The sequence below is a fragment of the Danio rerio genome, chromosome 3 (assembly GCF_049306965.1).
Source record: "Danio rerio strain Tuebingen ecotype United States chromosome 3, GRCz12tu, whole genome shotgun sequence".
In the NCBI taxonomy this organism is placed as follows: domain Eukaryota; kingdom Metazoa; phylum Chordata; class Actinopteri; order Cypriniformes; family Danionidae; genus Danio; species Danio rerio.
The window spans coordinates 30604012-30622783 of record NC_133178.1 but is presented as its reverse complement, the minus strand read 5'-3'; the positions used below and the strand labels follow the sequence as shown (position 1 = coordinate 30622783).

The 18772-nt window shown below is 36.7% G+C and overlaps 1 protein-coding gene across 2 annotated transcripts in view; it reads left to right on the top strand.

Annotated features, from left to right (window-relative positions):
* map3k3 (mitogen-activated protein kinase kinase kinase 3) overlaps nucleotides 1–18290 on the top strand; it is a 32042-nt gene extending 13752 nt beyond the window's left edge. The window contains exons 6-18 of one of the 2 annotated variants that reach the window (XR_012401045.1): nucleotides 1987–2100; nucleotides 2252–2372; nucleotides 4570–4703; nucleotides 5090–5163; nucleotides 5309–5376; nucleotides 5462–5557; nucleotides 6568–6729; nucleotides 7843–7991; nucleotides 8970–9101; nucleotides 9397–9526; nucleotides 11797–11974; nucleotides 14907–16027; nucleotides 17497–18290. Coding sequence is in view for 1 of the 2 variants with exons in the window: in XM_683602.8 (XP_688694.2) it covers nucleotides 1987–2100; nucleotides 2252–2372; nucleotides 4570–4703; nucleotides 5090–5163; nucleotides 5309–5376; nucleotides 5462–5557; nucleotides 6568–6729; nucleotides 7843–7991; nucleotides 8970–9101; nucleotides 9397–9526; nucleotides 11797–11974; nucleotides 14907–15135 (1587 nt within the window). In the remaining variant the exon portion in view is untranslated. Of the gene's footprint in view, nucleotides 1–1986; nucleotides 2101–2251; nucleotides 2373–4569; nucleotides 4704–5089; nucleotides 5164–5308; nucleotides 5377–5461; nucleotides 5558–6567; nucleotides 6730–7842; nucleotides 7992–8969; nucleotides 9102–9396; nucleotides 9527–11796; nucleotides 11975–14906 lie in introns of both variants that reach the window. The other variant, XM_683602.8, reaches the window with a different exon arrangement.
* Nucleotides 18291–18772: the final 482 nt, after the last annotated feature.

The following is an 18772-nucleotide window of genomic DNA, read 5'->3' as shown; positions in this document are numbered from 1 at the left end:
TGTGTACGTCAGCAGACTTGAGATGCGGAGAGGAGTTGACCATAACGACAGGATTCGAGTTTAGTGAAGCAAGACAAAAACAATAAAATAAAATAAACAAGTAAAAAAACAGGGTGAAAATGTGGTAACCTCTAAAAATGTGGTAAAAATCAGGCAGGTGTGAGGGCTTCTTTTTTCTGGATTGCTTTTAAAAACAATGTCGGTTGGGTTTAAAAAAGCAGTGTGTGGGGGGGATCGATCAGTCAGTCAGTCGACAGTGGCCTCAGGTGGATTTTCTTAAGAAGAGCAGGTGCAAATGGCACTCATAAGAAAAAATTGCCTCTAATGGATTCACGAAAACAAAAACTGCAAAAAACTTTACCTCTTGGGATGTATTTTGCGCTCTACAGAAATGTATACAGGGGTACGTATCCATAATGGGTTGAGTAAAAATCATGAGTATCCTGATCCAGCTACAGAGTGCCTGTAAACAGAAACGTGCACTGTGTATGAACGGTCCCTTACTAAGGACTCCGCTCTGCGCGAGCTCTCCAGGCTAAATTCATATTGTGAGGGCTTAAAGGGAGCAGTGGTCGTAATGTCGAGCGAAAAAAAAAAAAAAAAAGAAAGAAAAAGACAACTGTGAAACATAACCAGCTTTGTCTTTTTGTAGGAAACACACTTTAGATCTTTTTAGGGTAAGAGGTTTTTGAGTTATTGCCGCTATAACTGAATGTGTCAGGATTATAGAAAACAAAACCAACTTAACCGCGCTCATTTCTGGCGCCCCCCTGGATGTGCGCGCCCTTAGCATTTGCCTATACTTCCTATGACACGGCCCAGCCCTGAATTGGCTCCTGAGTGTTATAAATACCCGCGCTTACCTCCCTCGCCACATAGCGCATAGGAGATAAATGACGTCAGTACATAATAACCGGTTATGATTATTACTGAACCGATTCCGAATTGTCCGCGTCTGCATCGCGGTGCACCGAAAAAACAATTATCTTTGACACCCCTAGCATTCTGTGTGAACCGCTCCTTTGTGTTCTGCAAGACACAAAACTGTTTAAATGTTGATCAATTGATAATATTATATTTTCTCCCTGTAAAAAATAAGATTGTTTAAACACAAATGCTTACAATACACTGTTCAGTGATTTTATTAAAAATGTACAACTTTTGACAGCGTCATTGCTGACTGCATGTATAACCTACAGTTTAGTAAGTTTACCTGTTCATTCAGGTTTTTGAGTAAAATGAAATATTGAGCTATTCAGAACTTTGACCAAGGTAGATGTAATATTGATGGTGCACTCCACTGCTCACTTGCTTGTGGTCAACCACCCTTGAACAGTGCAAGCCATTGAAATAAATGGGTTTCAGTAAAACCAGCACACTGAACACTGCTAGGCAGCATAGTCTTTTTTTTTTCGTCTTACATTTTTTGCTAAGTGTTCTTTTTTGCTGTTTTCGGTGGACTGAAATTCAGTGGATCCCTGTTCAAAAAGCTAGTCTTAACCCTTTTACTCTCGGGTTGTTTGTAAGTTACCTGCACTGCATGATCATTATCAGCTCTACATTTTAGCAATGTAATTTGCACTTGCATCAGACATGAAAATGATCTGCTACATCAGTATTTAATTTGTGCATTTGTAAGTAAATCACTTTTAAAACTCAACAAAACCTTTAAGGGATTGTGCTTTTGGACTAATTTGTCCTGTTTAGTAATTCTGGCCTTTGGTCTTTTGTTTTCATTAAATTTTTTTTAAAATAAAACTGAGCATAAAGCATCAGTTAGAATTATGAGAGGTATAGAAATGACATTTTACAAGTAAAACTGTAATTTTAACAGAACTATTTCACTGACAAAAGATCTACTTTTTAAAAAATATTTAAGCAGAGGAAAAAAAATACTGAGTGCACTTTTAATTTAGGTGCTAGCAGTGTGACAGTTCTTGTTAATGCATCTGTAAAGTGTTTGTGTGTGTTTGTTTGTGCACACAGCTGTCTATCCCCCTGCGTGATCAGGATGATTTGGATAAAGCCATTGATCTGCTGGATCGCAGTTCAAACATGAAGAGCATCAAGATCATGCTGCTGACACAAGAACAAAGCAATGTGAGACTTTTTATATTAGCAAATTAATAATCAGTAGGAACCCATTCGGTTTGTAAAGTAGACAGAGAATCAGAGCAGGTTGTAAAAACTGTAGTATGTTACTCTATAATGAGTTGTTTTTGCACTTTAAATGATTTCTGTGATTTTACAGGCGTCATCTTCATCACATCACACAGTGTGTAAGCAGGTTCGCATCAAAACCTCTCAGTCCACTGGAGATGTCAGCACTGCATATCAGTCATCAGAACCCAGAGGACGCCACCACTCCACCAGTGAGTTCATACACACACAAACGCACACTGCTGCACATAATCCAAAAACCACTCTGGCTTTCTTATCAGTCTTCTTTCCCTGCTCTTTTTCTTTCTCGTACTCTTTCATTTTCGCTCTTTCTCTCTGTTGTTTCTCTGACTTCCTCTGTGAGCAGTGGGTCCTCTTCCTTTTCCTGTCCACCATCACTGGCTGCTCCACAATGGTTTTCTGGCTCCCAGCCAATCAGATTGCGAGACACTATTAGCATGGTAGGCCAATGGCCTGTTGTAGAAATAGTGTGTAGTTTAGGGGGGAGGGGAGGTTGTTACAGCTTGTAAGGCCGTCTGGAGAAAAGCGTGAGCTCTTTGAGGCTCTGTGTCTGGAGGAAAAAGACGTTTGTTTATACTTTCCTTCAGTCTCATGATTCAGCTGTTTTGCTATTTGATTAAGCTCTTGACACAGTGTATCGTATTGCACGGGACTTTTTATTTCATGTTTTATAATCGTATTACATCACACAATCTGTGAAGTAAAAGCATCCACTGAAAAATGTTTCACAGTGTCAAAATTACATTATGCCAGTCACATTTTATGATTTACTTAGTAGTACTGTAAAATAGGCTACTGATAAAATAATTTAATGTTTGTAAATATTATAAACGTGCATTTATTTCCCCTCAATCCACAACAAATTGTTTTAATTTAACGGTATTATGCAGTAATACTGATCAATACAAAAGCAAACAGAAATTTGTAAATGTAATTAGGTACATTGTATAAATACCTGACGATTAATGTTTGTAATGTTGGGTTATCAATGTATATGTGTATTCTGTACAGTTTTTTACACTTTTCTATTAAAAATTTATCTATTTTATTTCTTAAATTTATTTACTTTTTTAATTAATTAATTATTTTTTCTTTTCTCTCTGAGGGTGCTTTCACACCTGTGAATCGATTCAGTTGCTCCGAAACAGGGATTAAAATTATTACAATGTTGCTCTTTGTTCTTTGTGTGGTTCGCTTTCACACGGCAAAGTTTCTAAACGGACCAAAAGAGCTAAAACAAGTCACGTGTGAGTAAACTCTCCTTACATTGGTCAGAGTTTCATGGTTTATTTCGCAGAGTCGCACTCAGCTGTCATGCGTCCTTATTTTAATTTATGGCGATGAGCAATAAGACATTATAAGCGAAAAGCTGCACTTTAATTTTGAATGGTGGCGCCCACAGACGTTGTCACCAGATATAAATCAGAGGTAAGACCCTCTCATGCATTGCCCTTGGCAATACTGCAGTTCGGTTAATGTTCCTAACGGATAAACAGCTCTTGCTAATAGTTCAGCATGCTTTCACTTTCGTATTAGACATGAAACGCACATTTACTTTCTCACTACAATCGATCCGCTCCAGAGTTCGTTTAGATATCTGTGAGCAAATGAAGGCAAAGGCAGGAGCAGCTCGGCATTGTATTCAGCATTGAACCCTATTGTATTATGAATTGGATTTTTCAGTTTTTACTGTAATAAGTTTATTATAAAACTCTGCTATAGTTAATGATTTAAAGCAATGTTTTCTAAATTACCCTGCATGGCAAATTCAATACAATTTGGTATATATTGAGCCCACAGCCCTCAATCCACTTTGTTTTTGGCTTTTTATAATAAAAAGTTTGGGCACCCCTGCTTTATAGTAAACATTAAGCATTAAACACAATTATTTAAAGCTAATCTTAAGCTGCATGTGGAACATGAAAGGTTAACCAAATACTTGCTTAATTCATAAGTGCAATATATAAGTGGCTTTAGATTTTAAATTTCCGATTTAAAAAAAATGCATCTTCCAGGCTCATTCTAGAAAATGAATTTGGTAAAAAGTCAAGAACTGAAGTATACTGTTATTAAGATGCTTAATTAGCTAATTAAAGTATAAATAACAATGTGATTATCAGGGTAATTGTTATTTTTCTCTCTTTGAATCAAATTGTACTTCAAAAAACAGAAGGAAAACAACATACAAATGGATAAATTGGTGAAATATAAATTATGCAGACACACAGTTACATGCCTGTAGCGTCAGTGTTGCATAACAATGTTGACAGTCCACTGAAAGAATGCATTTACCATCTGAACAGCAAGACCATAAACAAAATCTTACACATGTTATGTAGATTGACATGAAGATATGACATGTTTTCCTTTTGTTTTATAATTGCATAGGCTCGCAGAACACTGGCCGAAGTTCACCACCTCCTGGCTACGTTCCTGAGCGGCAGCAGCGAATCGCACGTCAGGGCTCTTACACCAGCATCAACAGCGAGGGGGAGTTTATACCTGAAACCAGCGACCAGTGTGTGAGTTCAACTGCACATGTACAGATATGTCAGAGCGCGATTTTAAACCTTCGCTCATATAATACTTTGTGTTGTGTTCAGTGTGCTGGAAAATGAAATGTTTCAATAGATGAATCAATATTTCTATACAGTTCTATTCACAAATTTGAGGTCTCGATGATTTTATTTTTGAAATAATTATCCTATGGATGCATTTATCAACAATACAGTAATATTATTATCGTTAAAAAGTCTGACGTCCCTATAGAAATACCACTTAATATGCTTTTAACTGGTTTTATATGTGAGAATTTAGGAATATAATACATTAAACACCACATGCAGTTACCAAATCAGCTAGTGTGCAATCTAAGTCTATTTACCAAATAATACACCTACATTTATAGGTGCTGGATCCTTGGAGCAGTGCTGAAAACTCTGTGTCCGGCAGCTGTCAGTCACTGGACAGTAACTCTGACAGGTGAGGATCGATATTAAAGTTGATGGAGATCATTGCCATATGTGAAATCTCTCTCCTGAGACTACAAAAAAATGAATGATGAAATATTCTGCAATAGTAATCACCTGTTGCAGTGTTATTTTGCACTTATTGTTTTGTTTTGTAGTCCCTCTCTCAGGAAATCTCGAACACACAGGATTAAGAGTTATCCTGACAACCGACAAGACTGCTCAGGTGCATTTCATATCAGTTGCTTTCCCGCTTAAGTTTTACAAATGAGCTGTTCCACTGACTTACATTTCCCATTCTTGTGTTTTAGACCGGGAAAACCATGTTTATGATAAGATTGTTGGCAAAGGAGGGACGTACCCTCGCAGGTATCATGTGTCGATGCATCATAAAGATCACAGTGAAGGTATGACACTCTACATTAGTGGTTCTCAACCTTTTTCCCTTCGAGGCCCACCTCCCTCTCTGATTTTTTTTTAAGGCCCAAACTGATTGTCTAAGGAAAATGCTTATTTTAAAGCTTTATTTATTAGCAAAACATTTCATTTGCCTTCTATTATTCTTTTATTATTCTACATCATTTTATTAAAAAAAAACTAACAATATGTATTTCAATATTTGGAAAAAAACACAACTGCAGAGTATTTGGGTATTTCTTCAAAAAGTGAACCTGACAGGACTACAGGAGATGGCAAAAACAGCTGCTGCTTTGAATTAGACTGACTACTATTCATCTATTGGTCTACTATTCATATCCATTAAAAACAAAAGAAAAACAACGCAAAAACACTCTAAATCTGTTAAAACACATCGATCTGAGGGCGGTTTGGTTTGTTGCTGAACATTATTGGAGTTCGCTGACAGAAACAGAGAACAGATGTTCACTAAAACACAAAGTCTCACGTGTCCATTGTAAATCACTGGCAGGACATTAATTTGGACAACTATGCGCATATTTTAAAGAGCTTAACTGCAGGATTGATGAGGCCCACTAGTGGGCCGCGGCCCACCGGTTGGGAATCCCTGCTCTACATTACACTACATTTTTGTTGTACACATTATTAGTACACAGCCGGGTCTCTCTCGAGTTTTTTTCCTTCACTTTCGTCAATTGGTGAAGTTTGTTCTTTGCTATTGTTGCCACTAGCTTGCTTAATTAGGGACTTGTACAGCTGCGCATCGAAGGATTTGCTCTTCAGTGTTTCGACTTTCAGCAATGAAAATTAAACCACACTGACCTAAACTAAACTGAACTTCAACTCTGAAAACTGAACTGACACAGTTTCAGTTTACTAGAACTTATGATGTTAAGTTTCTTTGACACAATCTACATTGTAAAAGCGCTATAGAAATAAAGATGAATTGAATTGATTGAATTACTGTCTTACACCTAATACAAATATTGTTGCTCCTCAGGTCGACGGACATTCCCACGAATACGTCGTCCGCAAGGAAATTTGTTCACGTTGGTGCCATCACGGCGATCTCTGAACGGCAGCGAGGAGAGTTTGGGCAGCTGGCAGCTGGAGAATACTCAGTCCAGACTTCGTCCACAGGACCGGGCAGTCCCTCATAAGTGTGAGTGTTTTGTAATATATGATCTTATTGAGGGGTGACCCAGTGGCACAGCAGGTATTGCTGTCGCCTCACAGCAAGAAGGTCGCTGGTTCGAGCCTCTGCTGGATCAGTTAGCGTTTCTGTGTGGAGTTTGCACGTTCTCCCTGCGTTCGTGTGGGTTTCCTCCGGTTTCCCCCATAGTCCAAAGACATGCGGTGCAGGTGAATTGGGTAGGCTAAATTGTCCGTAGTATATGAGTGTGAATGAGTGTGGATGGATGTTTCCCAGAGATGGGTTGCAGTTGAAAGGGCATCCGCTGTGTAAAACAAAAAGTTGGCAGTTCATTCCGCTGTGGCGACCCCAGATTAATAAAGGGACTAAGCCAACAAGAAAATAAATGACTGAATGATCTTATTGACCTTATGCTTTCACATAAGAGCAGCTACAGCCATTAGTACATTTATTGGTTCAAGATTTTATTTTTATTTTATGTTGCAAACTTTTAATTCATTTGTTGTATGTTTTCACCTGCCTCCTTTTGCTAACATGAACAGTATTTTAATTTAACATTTTTTTACAATTTATTGTAAGATTGCATTTGCACACATATTGCAAAATGGTCAATGGAAAATTATAAACTTGAGCGACAAGGCAGTACTGACAATACTGTGCATCTCTCACACATCTTTATTGCCAAACCCTGATTACTGTAATCAATGTATTTTGGGACACCACATATAATCGCTAATATATGAAACTTTACATTTTTTATTTTGTTCATGCAACATATATCACGTGTCAAACTCGTTTTGCACAGTTTGGCTTTAACACCTGATCAAACTAATGGAGTCCTTCAGGCTTGTTTTAAACCCCTAGGTAAGTGTATTGAAGGAAGGTTGGAAATAGTTTGTGCTGGGCTGCTGAGTTTGGCACCCCTAAGATATGTATTATCATATTCCTAGTTGGAAATTCTAAAACTATTGCAGAATAGAGCTTACTTTTGCATTGCAAAATAAGGTCAATAGAAACGGTTTAAAAAGTTTTGAGAATGTGCCCATGTATGCTTTTGAGTGAAACTGTCAATTACTTTGTCGTTCAGCCAATCATTGTGTATTTATATGTGCATATGTGTAGCCCCTACAGCTCCAGTGACGTGGCGCAGAGGGAAGTTGCTGGGTCAGGGTGCTTTTGGAAGGGTTTATCTGTGCTATGATGTGGATACGGGCAGAGAACTTGCAGCAAAACAGGTTCATTTTGACCCTGCCAGTCCAGAGACCAGCAAGGTACATGTTTTTTTTTTTTTTGTCGTATTTATTTAATCATGCTTTTATTTATACTTTTATTATTTATTTATTTATGCATTTATTTATTTGTTTATTTATTTATTCATGCATTTATTTTTTACATTTTTTTATTTATTTATACATTTTTTATCAGTGCATTCATTTTTTATTAATTGTTTATTTATTTATGCATTTATATCTTTACTTTTATGCATTTATATATTTATTTATTTATGCATTTATATTTTTACTTGTTTATTTATTTATTCTTGCATTTTTTTATTTGTTTATTTATGCATCATTTTTTACTTATTAATTTATGCATTTATAATTTTTTTTACTTATTTTTAATTATTCATTTATTTATTTATTTATGCATTTATTTGTAGATTTATTTATTTGTTTTTCTTTTTATTTATTATGAATGAGATTCATAATACTAAAAGAATTAAAGTTTTCATTTTATTTCTTTTATTGTTCTTTTTCTTTTCTTTCTCTTTTTTTTCTTTTAATTTTCTTTCCTTTGTTGTTTTTCTCTGAGATTACCAGCATGTTTTTTTCTCCCCCCTGATTTATCTTTCTTTCTTGAACTTCTCCCCCTCTCTTCAAATCCTTTCCTGTCTGCCATTGCAAAAACATGCACTCTCGCTTCCTGTATCTGTGTGTGATTGTGTATTTGGTTCAGAGGGGGTTTGAGGCGAGGGGAAGCGGGGTAGTCTAACAAAGCATTTCTCATTGATCATGCCCCCAATTGACACACAAACACACACACAGACATGCACAAAAGCAAAAAGCACCTCCTGGATGTTCAATCTCTCTTATCTACATGTTAACAGTTTGGCATTAGTGTGTTGTGGTTTGTGTGTTTTTAGTTGATCTTCCACCTTCATGCACAGTCATCTCCCTCATAGCCCCCTCTGGTCATAGCTGCTCTGCTCAGCTGTGGTCGTGTCATGACTCTTGCCCCTCTTTCTGCAGGAGGTGAGTGCTTTAGAGTGTGAGATACAGCTGTTGAAAAACCTGCATCATGAACGAATCGTCCAGTACTACGGCTGCCTTAGAGACCACAATGAGAAGACGCTTACCATTTTCATGGAGTATATGCCCGGGGTGAGTTTGATAAAAGAACCACATTTATTAAGCGTTTGGAAATCAATTAGGACGAGTCGTTGTTGGAAAAAAAAAATCTATGGAAACTACTACTATAGTGTTCCTGAGGAAAAATTAACCATATACATCTTTGAATGTGGGTGAGTATGCAATGACATAGTTTCCTTTTTTGGTGCACTGTAGCTGTAATGCCAGATCTCTTTATTGTATGGGTTGAAATGTGTCACGGAACACCTGTTTAATAACAATACGGCTGTTGTGATATAGAGTTCAGTGTGATCTTTCCACCCCTCAGGGTTCAGTCAAAGACCAGCTGAAGGCTTATGGGGCTTTGACGGAGAATGTGACACGCAAATATACCAGACAGATTCTGGAAGGCATGTCCTACCTGCACAGCAACATGATCGTCCACAGGGACATCAAAGGTTTGTAGTCTGTGTGTTGTGTGTGTGTGTGTGCGTGAGTGTTTTAGTAGTACAACAATACAGACTTCTCATGGTTTCTGGGTCACGATTTTGGCACGATTTTCGGTTTATATGTCCAGTAAGACAAAACAATATAGCAAAGATAATACTAAAATAAGCAATGCTTTCAGGCTTTTCATGTATCTAGCAATAGTTTTCAGTTATATAAACGAATAAATATCATATCACAGATTCATGGAATTGATTCTTACCTCCAGCATAATCAAGCTTTTAAGCTTACTGAAATGTTTTTGACAATAGCTCAACAATGTATTGCTTTAAAATAGAAAACAGACATTGATGTACTAATTGGACTGTGGATCTCAAAAGTGCACCTCAACTGTATACCATTGGAGAAGATCACATATTCTTTGAGAGGAAAGGGGAATTATTAAAAAATAATTGGAATCCATTTTGAATTATATTAAAGCTGTACCACATGATTTAATATGACAAAATAGTTTTCTCCATTGGTTTAAACTGTATATCCTCCGTTTGTTTATTTATTTATTTATTTGTTTTATGTACTGTGTGTATGGTTTACTTTAGTTTGTTTGTTGCTTAATTTCAATGTTCTGTATTGTTAAGTTTTGAAAAAGCTAAATAAAAATCTATATTTCTAAGAAAAATCTAATAAAAAATAACACTGCATACTATATCTTCAGTGTAAAAATTAAATAAAGGTTAACCATTATGGATCTAGAGTAGCCTATCCAGCTATTTAGTCGAGAGCAGATTGATTCATTTAAATTATCTTTTGTTGTTTGATTAATATATATGAAAAACTGATAACAGGAATAAGATGTTTTAACTTTAAGATGCGACACAGCACAATGTGAAAGTTACAGTCATTTCAAAACATAACTGATTGAATGCTCGTCAAGTCAGACAGATGGAAATAATTATTGTTGAAATTGAGTTTTACCATTGTGAAGCAAGACTTAATTTGCACATCATAAATTTCATTCACTTGTACTAATGAGGTACTTCTAAGATCTCCTGCATGTCAGGCAATTTCTGGTTCTGGACCCACCTGTGCTCGCATGCTGACATGCGGCATGTCTCACTATAATATTCACTGATGGGACATTTACTTGTGTTGAGCCTGAACATGAATTCTAACTTGCACAGAGCCAGTTCAGAGAGCAGTGTTTTTCCAGCTGTGGCGGCAGGTCTTTTACACAAATTTATCAACCACCTATGGCGTTATTTCAATGACAAATGGAGAAATGTTGTGAGCGCATTTATGTAATACGAGCATGCGAATCTCTTTGCTTGCGGACCGATTTCCTCTCCTTATGCACAAAACTTCTTGCACGCCGCCTCAAATATACGCTGCTCAAGCTCAGATCTTCTTGTGCACTCTCAAATAAACGCTTCTGAAGTGCGATTTAGTGCGCTTATGTAACAATTATGTCTCCAACATTTATAAGATTTGCTTGGGATATTTATAAGATTCTCCAATAGACCCACAAAGCGGCATTAATGCTTCCTGAAGTAAAGTGAAACCGAAATAAACTCCGGCAAGATAAAGTCATTGTATGCAGAACCATAGACTTTTATCTATAAATGAAGTATAATTATGGAAACTGTTCTTATCATAACTGAAGGCTACGTCGTGTTTGCTTGCCTCACGCATCATGCACGCACACCATGGAAGAACGTATTTAGCGGAAACCATGAAGAGTAATTAAAGGAAGATGGAAAATGCTAATTTTGCAATAAATTTTAACAGATATTTTAATGCAAAACCAAAAAAGCACAATTTCGATATGCATATGATCTGTGGAGGCATATGACCATTTTGATCCGTTTCAAATGGTTCATTATTAGTATAGCAGCATCCCAAGTGTGTATATTTGTTCATTCATTTTTGTGTGTGTGTGTGTGTGTGTGTGTGTGTGTGTGTGTGTGTGTGTGTGTGTATATATATATATATATATATGTACATATACATATAATAATAATAATTTTTTCATTATTATTATTTTTTTAACTTATTTATTTCTTAAATCATTCAACAACAAAAAAATGCTGCTTTGCTTATTTATACCATCAAAAATTAGCAAAAGTATTTGATGTGTTTTTTTCTTTAAATCATGTTTTAGTATTCAGGAATTTTTGAGTTTGCATATCTTCTTGTTGACTTCGAGCAGGAGCAAGAGAAATGTATCAAAGCTTGTATGAATCAAAAACTTTTCACCATTGATCACTTCCTTTGGTCCGTTCAGGTGCCAACATCCTGCGAGATTCAGCTGGCAATGTGAAGCTAGGAGATTTTGGTGCCAGTAAGCGGCTTCAGACCATCTGCATGTCCAGCACTGGGGTTCGTTCCGTTACCGGAACGCCATATTGGATGAGCCCTGAGGTCATTAGTGGAGAGGGGTACGGCCGGAAGGCGGATGTTTGGTGAGAGCAGCTTTTTATGCACAATTATGATGTTTATAAAAAACTAATTCATAAAGGAGAAATGTTTTATTCTCTTTGCCAAGACGCTGAGTGTAGAACCTTTTTGCTTTGGAAATTTGTTTTTCAATTTCAGTCTTGGAAGCATAACAACTCAAAATCTTATGTTACTAGATGAGGAAAGCAGCTGGGATTTGTGGAAGTGAATGTTAGATGGTTTGACGCTTGCCGTAATATAAACAGAAACAGGTTTGCTGCATTTAGATGAACTCTTCCAGTCTAAGAGTCGCATTGTACTGTAAACTGTTTATAAAGCAGACTTGTATGGTGATGTATGTTGCAAAGAGTTTAAAAAAGCAGCATCTTCTAAATATTAGGAACCTATTTTTATCTATGATTTAAAATGGGAGTAGAAGAATTTAGCTATTTTTATGTTCTTAAGAAGAACACAGATTCCCAGTCAGAAGAGGGGTTTAGATGCTGTTCAGGGATTTCCCAGCATAAACCAATTGGACAGTCTCCCGGCAGGTCAGGAGAGCGTTATGATTGGCTGCTTGTCAGATTTTTAAAAGTGAGCTGGAAAGTTTGTGGTTGTCTGGGCCTCCTGATTGCACTTTAGCACACAACACTGCCGAAAATCTTTCTTAATCATTTCTGAAATATTATTTTGCTATTAAGTTGCCTATAAACATCAACAAAACAAGATAAATATACTTAATTTTTACTTCATTAAAAATATATAATTTTATTTTACTTAATTTTCTTAAACTTTTTTTTGTCAAAATAGAGAGAGCAATTTTCATAATTTTATATTAGTTGAAACAAAAATCAGTCAAATTTTTTTTTTTTAGATTAGTTCAAAATATGGTGTTAAAGAGCCCCTATTTTGCATTATAAAAGGTCAAATTTTGGATTTGGGGGGCTCCAACAACAGGCTGATATGCATGCAAGGTCCGAAAATAGCCCCATACAGATTTAACCTGAGAGATGCAGTACAAGCACGGATCTATAAAAGATACATGATTACAAGCCGCATGGAGCGATTACAACTTACAACACACTATTTAACACATACATTGCAAACTACACAAAATAAGGCAATAATCTGGAGGAAGAAGAAACTGGTCCATATGAACTACAACAGTTACCGACAAAGTCCCTGTCAAAGTCTGACAAAGTCCCATATATAATAGTCTCTGCTGCTCCTTTAATAGCAAACGGTCGGCAAAAGCTGTGTGGCCGCATAGGTTAGTGTATCAAAAATCTAAAAAAAATGACAAGTTGGCTTTTGGTGTTGTTGCGAAAATCAACTTTAACCTCTTATTCCCCGCAGCAGAATCTCCATCTGACAGTAATCATCATTTACATGTCAAGATCAATCCCATGATCTTCCGCACTCCTCTAGTGTCTGAATGGAAAGGCGCATTCATGTTTTACCGGAACCAGTTCTACATATTTGGTGATGTACTTTGTCGATGTGTTCAGGCAAAAGATCTGAACCCAACCCATTTATTCAACTCTGAGTTGACTATTTCGTTAAAGAAACAATAGATTTAAACATGGTGCACTTTCAAATTTAAATCTCAGCTGGATATTTCCCTTCACTTAGTGCTGTGTTACACTGCATGGAAGGTCATTATCAGAAACCCATAAAAGGGGCTTTTTAATTACAACTTTTAGATGAACAGAAATCATATTAATTACAGGTTTATACTTTTAATTTTCATGAAAGTTATTTGAAATATTAATGCCAGATATGTATTCAGTAAAACAAATAGATTTATGTACAAATTAAGCAACTATTATTACCTTTTTCTTAGCTGTACCTTATCCAAATATGTAAAAAAATAAATAAGAATCACAGTTTTTAAATAGATTTTTTTTAATTTAACAAATGAGAAAAAACACATCAAAAGGATGATTTCAAAACATTTATTTTAAAATTACAATTGATTATTAATTTGGGCTGCAGTGGTCTAAAAACAGTATACTGTGTGATGTGAATAACTTTAGTTTGTTTATTTGAAAGGTTTGAATTTTTTATTATATTTGTATTACAGTGGTCACCTGTTATTTGCGGGAGTTATACTCAAAAAAATTTTTTTTACCGGCAATAGAAAATCTGCGAAGTAGTCAGCTTTATTTTTGACAATGATTATATATGTTTTAGGGCTGTAAAACCCCTCACTACACACTTTATACAGTTTTTACTGACAGGCATTAACATTTTCACACTTTCCTCTTGTTTAAAACTCTCAAAGTTCAAACCTTTGTAGAAAAATACATCCAGTATTATAGAATGAAACTACAGATCAAAACCATTTGATCTTCGTTTGTTTGTTGCGTAATGGCGCCCTACAGCTGCATAACATTGGCCTTCCTTTAGCATGTTCAGAAGTCCAACTGTTTTGTGCGATGGTTAGCATCTTCCTCTGCCTTTTAGGAGCTACCGCAGCTGCCTTTGACAGTGCAGAACGTTTCGTCGACATTGTGGGGAGAAAACTTGCAAATATACAGCACAGCATGTCAGAGTCACACTGGTAGCGATCGAAGATTTATTGAATTTTTGGAAAGCTAAACGCATTCTGGGTTGTGACACAAAATAAGCAAGTCAAATTGCATGAAGAAATTTGCAAAACTGCAAGGCAGTGAAAGGTGAACGGGTTATAGCGAGGTACCACTATTTTCAGATTGATCTATGCCACAAAGATAGTCAACGATATTAACTTGCATTAAATAAAAGTTACTATATGATATGATCCTTTTTTTTTGGAACTAGTTAGTTTTATCTTTGACTCATACTTTGAAACACCTGGAATCTGTAAAGTTAATGAAAAAAAACAAGAATAAGTATGTGAAAAATGCTGAATGTTAAATAAACAACATCCTGCGACCTAACAGTTCATTTTTCATGCTCTTTATGTTGTGTTAACAGGAGTCTGGGCTGCACTGTGGTGGAGATGTTGACAGAAAAGCCCCCCTGGGCTGAATTCGAGGCCATGGCTGCCATATTTAAGATCGCCACTCAGCCTACAAACCCCCAGCTGCCCTCACACATCTCAGAACACACAAGAGACTTCCTGCGCTGCATCTTCGTGGAGGCCAAATACCGACCCAGCGCGGAGGAGCTGCTTAGACATCCCTTCTCCCAAATCCTGTGCTGAGGAGTTCCACTATTCATCAAGCTGCAGGTTACAAACCCCTCGCAGAACAACAACAAAAAAAACATTTAAGAGTAGCTTCATTTCAGAGGCAGTCTGCTTTTCCAGACCATGTGACCTGCCAGCACCCAATCAGCTGTCTGCTGGATTAGGTCACAGAACTGGTTTGTTGTTTATGACAGCAGGGGGCGCAAGAGGACTTGTTTATATATGTTTTAAACTAGGAAACAGATCGATGGTGTTACAGGATGAGCAGATGCAACAAACATGATGCTGTTAGAGCTTCTTCCAACAGAACAACTGCCAAATGTGCCTTCTAACGCCTACCGGGTCAATCTGTCTGACCCTTGGATGAGTTTTTCAGATATATTTAAGAAATGTCTCCTATTAATGAATGTCCACAATGTCAGTGTTTGACGTGTCATTTCCCCTTCCACATGGGCTCCCCATGTTCGCCCATCGTCTATGGCACTTAGTGTTAAAGGAAACGTAATAAATAATAGTCTTGATGGGTTCCCGCCTCAGAAGAGTGAGGGTCTTATGCACGTCGTGGTTAAGCTTATGTATTGATTAGTCTTTGTGGAATTGCACTTCCTTGATTTGTTGTTCATAACAACCATTTCAATCTGTTACAGAAAGCAGCTTATTCTCGTACTTGATGTCAGATGGCGAGGGTCAGGTCATGAGGTTATAGTGTTATAGCAGTGAGTTTTGTTGTTGGACTTAGTGTTTTACCGTAGTAGTGCCTTCTAGTGTCCTGCAGAGAGCAGCGGGACTACTTAAGATGCAGCTAATCCCACTAATAGTGTTTCCATTGCCATCAGTCAAATTGGGAATTTCGTATGGGTCAATTTGGATGTGTCGAGATGTTATTGAAAGCACATTAGGATGTATAGTGGTTTTCTCATCAGCCCAGCCAAAGAAAGCGTATTACTTAAGTGTTGTGCCTTAAGCGTCGTATGACTTTTATGATGCACTTTTAGTAAATGAATGTTGAATTTGCCAAATAGTTTGTTTTGTTACACAGAATGTGAAGCCTTTTTCACTTTTATTTATATCCCAATGTTCAGCCGTTTTTATATACGATTATCCATATATATATATATATATCTATATGTATAAATCTATTTTTATATAGTGACTCTGAACCGAGTTAAGCTTTTAGGAATGAGAAACGAGAATCAAGCAGCTGGTTTTGCAGAGACTACAACATGATTTTACATGTGTTTATTTCTGGCTGGAAATTGAGCCCTGGTGATTTCAATCTGTGCAAGTCAGAAGTTGTTTTTTTTTAGGTGTTTATTATGTGTGTCTGTTTCGGTTTGTCTGCTTTTCCCCATGGATTTTGGAGAATTGCATGCAGGCAGCATTTTGCAAGTGACCAGTGCCTTGAATTATTCTCAGAAATGCATGTTCACACAGATTTCACATATTTGCCATTTAGGAAGGGCTTGCACAGATGTATGCCTTTGTGTATTTAAAGTTGCAATGTTGGAAAGAAAAGGAAAAGGTGTAAAAGAAAGAAAACGTTATGGTTAAATAGAATGATATTTGCACCACTTTTTAAAGTGTGAGGTCAGTATTTTATTGACATTAATCATTAAGCTAAGGCGAATTATTATCATTCATTCATTTTCGTTTTAAGCTTAGTTCCTTTATCAATCTGGGGTCGCCACAGCGGAATGAACTGCCAACTTGTCCAGCATATTTTTTACGCAGCGGATACCCTTCCAGCTGCAACCCATACACATACACTATGGATAGTTTAGTTTATTCAATTCATATGTGTTTGGACTTTGGGGGAAACTGGAGCAAACCCACACGAACACAGGGAGAACATGCAAACTCAACACAGAAAGGCCAACTGAGGCTTAAACCAGCAACCTTCTTGCTGTGAGGTAATCGTGCTACCCACTGCGTCACTGTGACACCAGCAAAGGCTTAATTAATTAATTAAATTAATCTTTATTCACTTAGCGCTTTTACAATATACATTGTCAAAGCTGATAACAGACTGATCAACAGGGACTGTAAAGAGATTTATAACTACAACAGATCTGTTTTAAATAAATGCTGGATTTTTGAATGTCCTTTACATCCTAAAGACACGCATAGCAGTTTTTATTCAGAAAAATAAGAGGCACAGGCTTCTGTGTTTTCATATTTACTGTTAATACATTGCACATGTTTTCAAGATATTAACACTTTTATTATGTTGAGCTCATGGGATTGATTTTTTTACAGTGATTATGATTTTTGAGCAAGTTCAATTCACATCTTTGGATGGAAACAGCTACTTAATATTTAATTTGGAATGTTTGTGACATTTCCCAGTACTGTTGTGTAAAACATATGCTGGATAAGTTGGCGGTTCATTCTGCTGTGGCAACCCCTCAAAAATAAAAGGACTAAGCTGAAAGAAAATGAATCGTTTGTGGATCATGTGATCCTGAAGACTGGATAATGATGCTGCAAATACAGGAACATTTTAAAATGTTAAACAGTTTTAAATGGTAATATTTCACAATATTATCAAATTATTTGAGCAAATAAATGCAGGCTGATTAAGCTCTCATAATCTAAAAATTGTACTGACCCCAGGCTTGTGAACAGTTGTGTATTCCAGGATTTTTAGGAAAGCAGTAAGTGTTATCATATTTAGAAAGTATGCACATGGGACTTGGCACGTTTGTGATGAGCTGAGAAAAGTGTGTTTTTTTTTAGGAAATGTGTTGCTTGAGTGAAAGGATAGGCTGATGCCAGTGGCAAATTTCCACTCAGCTTGACGACTTTGTTTAGCTCAGGGTTTGAGTGACAGGTGTCCATCATACGGGCACAGCAACACTGACCGCAGGACCAATAGTCCTACGTTTATAATGTTTTATACGTATTTTGGCCTCCTCAAAAAAGAGTTGAATGGCTCAAATAGCTGCTAGTTTTTGTTCAGGCAGCTAAGAATCAGTATTGTACCAAAGATGAAATGTCTCAGAGAAATGTCGCAGTCGAGTCTAACCGAGAACCCTGGGATAAGCAAAAGAATACAAACCAATAGGTTAGATACACAGTATATGATTATGGTTATCTATCTTGACATGAGACTTGCAGTGCAAAGTCCAGTGTATCAAATATTTTCAAATAAAATAATATGCACAAAAATATTTAAAGTGGTGGTGTTTTCATCTCAAATATATTGTAGGATTTATATTGCTGTCTTAGTGACCGATCACATTGAATGCGCTTTTCAGTGTTGCCTTTTTGTTGACTGAACCAAAATTCCTTTAAGGCAAGTCATTTCACTCTGCGGCCCTCTTTGAAATGCTTCTCGGACCGTATGCTCGGGCATTCTGTCTGAAAGGGGAAATACCAAATTCTCCAAAACTGTTTGCCAAGCTTACGATTGCATTACATATTTGGAATCACCAATAAAATAAAGCAACAACCGTCTTATAAGTTTCATTTCTAAACATTCAAATCTAACAAAACTGGCATTTGTTCAGGTTGCCCAAGCTAATGCACCTGTATACTCGAAAGGAACGAGACTATGACACTAACCTCATTAATGGCCGTTGTACACATTCTCATCCTCTGAATAAGGATCGTCTGGTTGCGCTGCTCTTCTGAAGTAATTCACAACATGGTC